This window comes from Merops nubicus, unplaced genomic scaffold (genome assembly GCF_000691845.1).
Source record: "Merops nubicus isolate BGI_N331 unplaced genomic scaffold, ASM69184v1 scaffold27881, whole genome shotgun sequence".
Taxonomy (NCBI): Eukaryota; Metazoa; Chordata; class Aves; order Coraciiformes; family Meropidae; genus Merops; species Merops nubicus.
Window position 1 is genome coordinate 4,390 of NW_008588051.1, and position 1,217 is coordinate 5,606.

Here is a 1,217-nt window from a genome sequence, read left to right on the forward strand (position 1 = left end):
TCCCCACGGCCCAGGCCTGGCTGGCACCGCGGGACCCGACGTCACCTCTCCCCCTTCTCCCCTCTCCCCCCCTCCAGGCGACGCCACCGAGAGCGCCGACGACATCTTCTTCCGCAAGGCCAAGGAGGGGATGGGGGCGGACGAGGCGCAGTTCAGCGTGGAGATGCCCCTGACGGGCAAGGCCTACCTGTGGGCCGACAAGTACCGGCCCCGCAAGCCCCGCTTCTTCAACCGCGTGCACACGGGCTTCGAGTGGAACAAGTACAACCAGACCCACTACGACTTCGACAACCCCCCGCCCAAGATCGTGCAGGGCTACAAGTTCAACATCTTCTACCCCGACCTCATCGACAAGCGCTCGACGCCCGAGTACTTCCTGGAGGCCTGCCAGGACAACAAGGACTTCGCCATCCTGCGCTTCCACGCCGGGCCGCCCTACGAGGACATCGCCTACGGACAACGGGGAGTGGGATTCTCCCCCCCGCCACGGCTTCCGCTGCCAGTTTGCCAACGGCATCTTCCAGCTCTGGTTCCACTTCAAGCGTTACCGGTACCGCCGCTGAGGGGCCGCCCCCCTCCTCCCCCCTGGACTCCTGGCACAAGGCAGGGGGCTCAGATCTCCTCCCCCGTCGCGGGATGTGCCCAAGGGGCCGATTCCTGGAGGTTTCCCCTGTCCTTGTGTTTATCCCGAGGGACCCTGAGACTTTGGTACAAATAAATAGGGGTTGTTTTAAGCCGTGGGGTCCTTGTGCATGGGCGCCCCACGCTGCGTGGTACCCTGTGGCTCTCCTGGATGTCCTCACCAGCCAGTACCACGCTGGGAGCTCCCCTAGGGGCTGGCAGTGCTGGGGTGGTGTCCTTGCCCCCATGCCTCCAGGATGGGCTGTCAGCCCTCTTCCAGCCCTGTGTGCTCCCCTTGCCCACGCTGTCCCCCTCCCAGCCCCACACACTCCCCTCAGAGCTGTCCAGCTCCCCAGCTCCGCAGCGCCCTTTGCTCCACAAGTCCAGTGCTCCCAGTGCCACAGACCTCCCTGGGCCCATCCCCCTGCCGGCCCGTTTCTGGCTCTCTTCAGGCTGGGAGCGTCGCCACCCCCTCGACCCTGGCTGCCGGATGGAAGGGTTCAATGGCTGCAAGGCATCAGCTGAGGAGGAGGAGGAGGAAGGGGGTGTTGGATGGGATATCTCCTTACAGGAGCCAGTCTGGCTTCTGTGCCTGA

The 1,217-nt window shown here is 65.0% G+C and overlaps 1 protein-coding gene across 1 annotated transcript in view; it reads left to right on the top strand.

Moving 5' to 3' along the window:
- CACTIN (cactin, spliceosome C complex subunit) overlaps positions 1 to 563 on the top strand; it is a gene marked incomplete at its 5' end in the record, with an annotated part of 4,900 nt that extends 4,337 nt beyond the window's left edge. The window contains 2 exon segments of the mRNA XM_008949154.1: positions 78 to 456; positions 458 to 563. Coding sequence (XP_008947402.1) covers positions 78 to 456; positions 458 to 563 — 485 coding nt within the window.
- Positions 564 to 1,217: the final 654 nt, after the last annotated feature.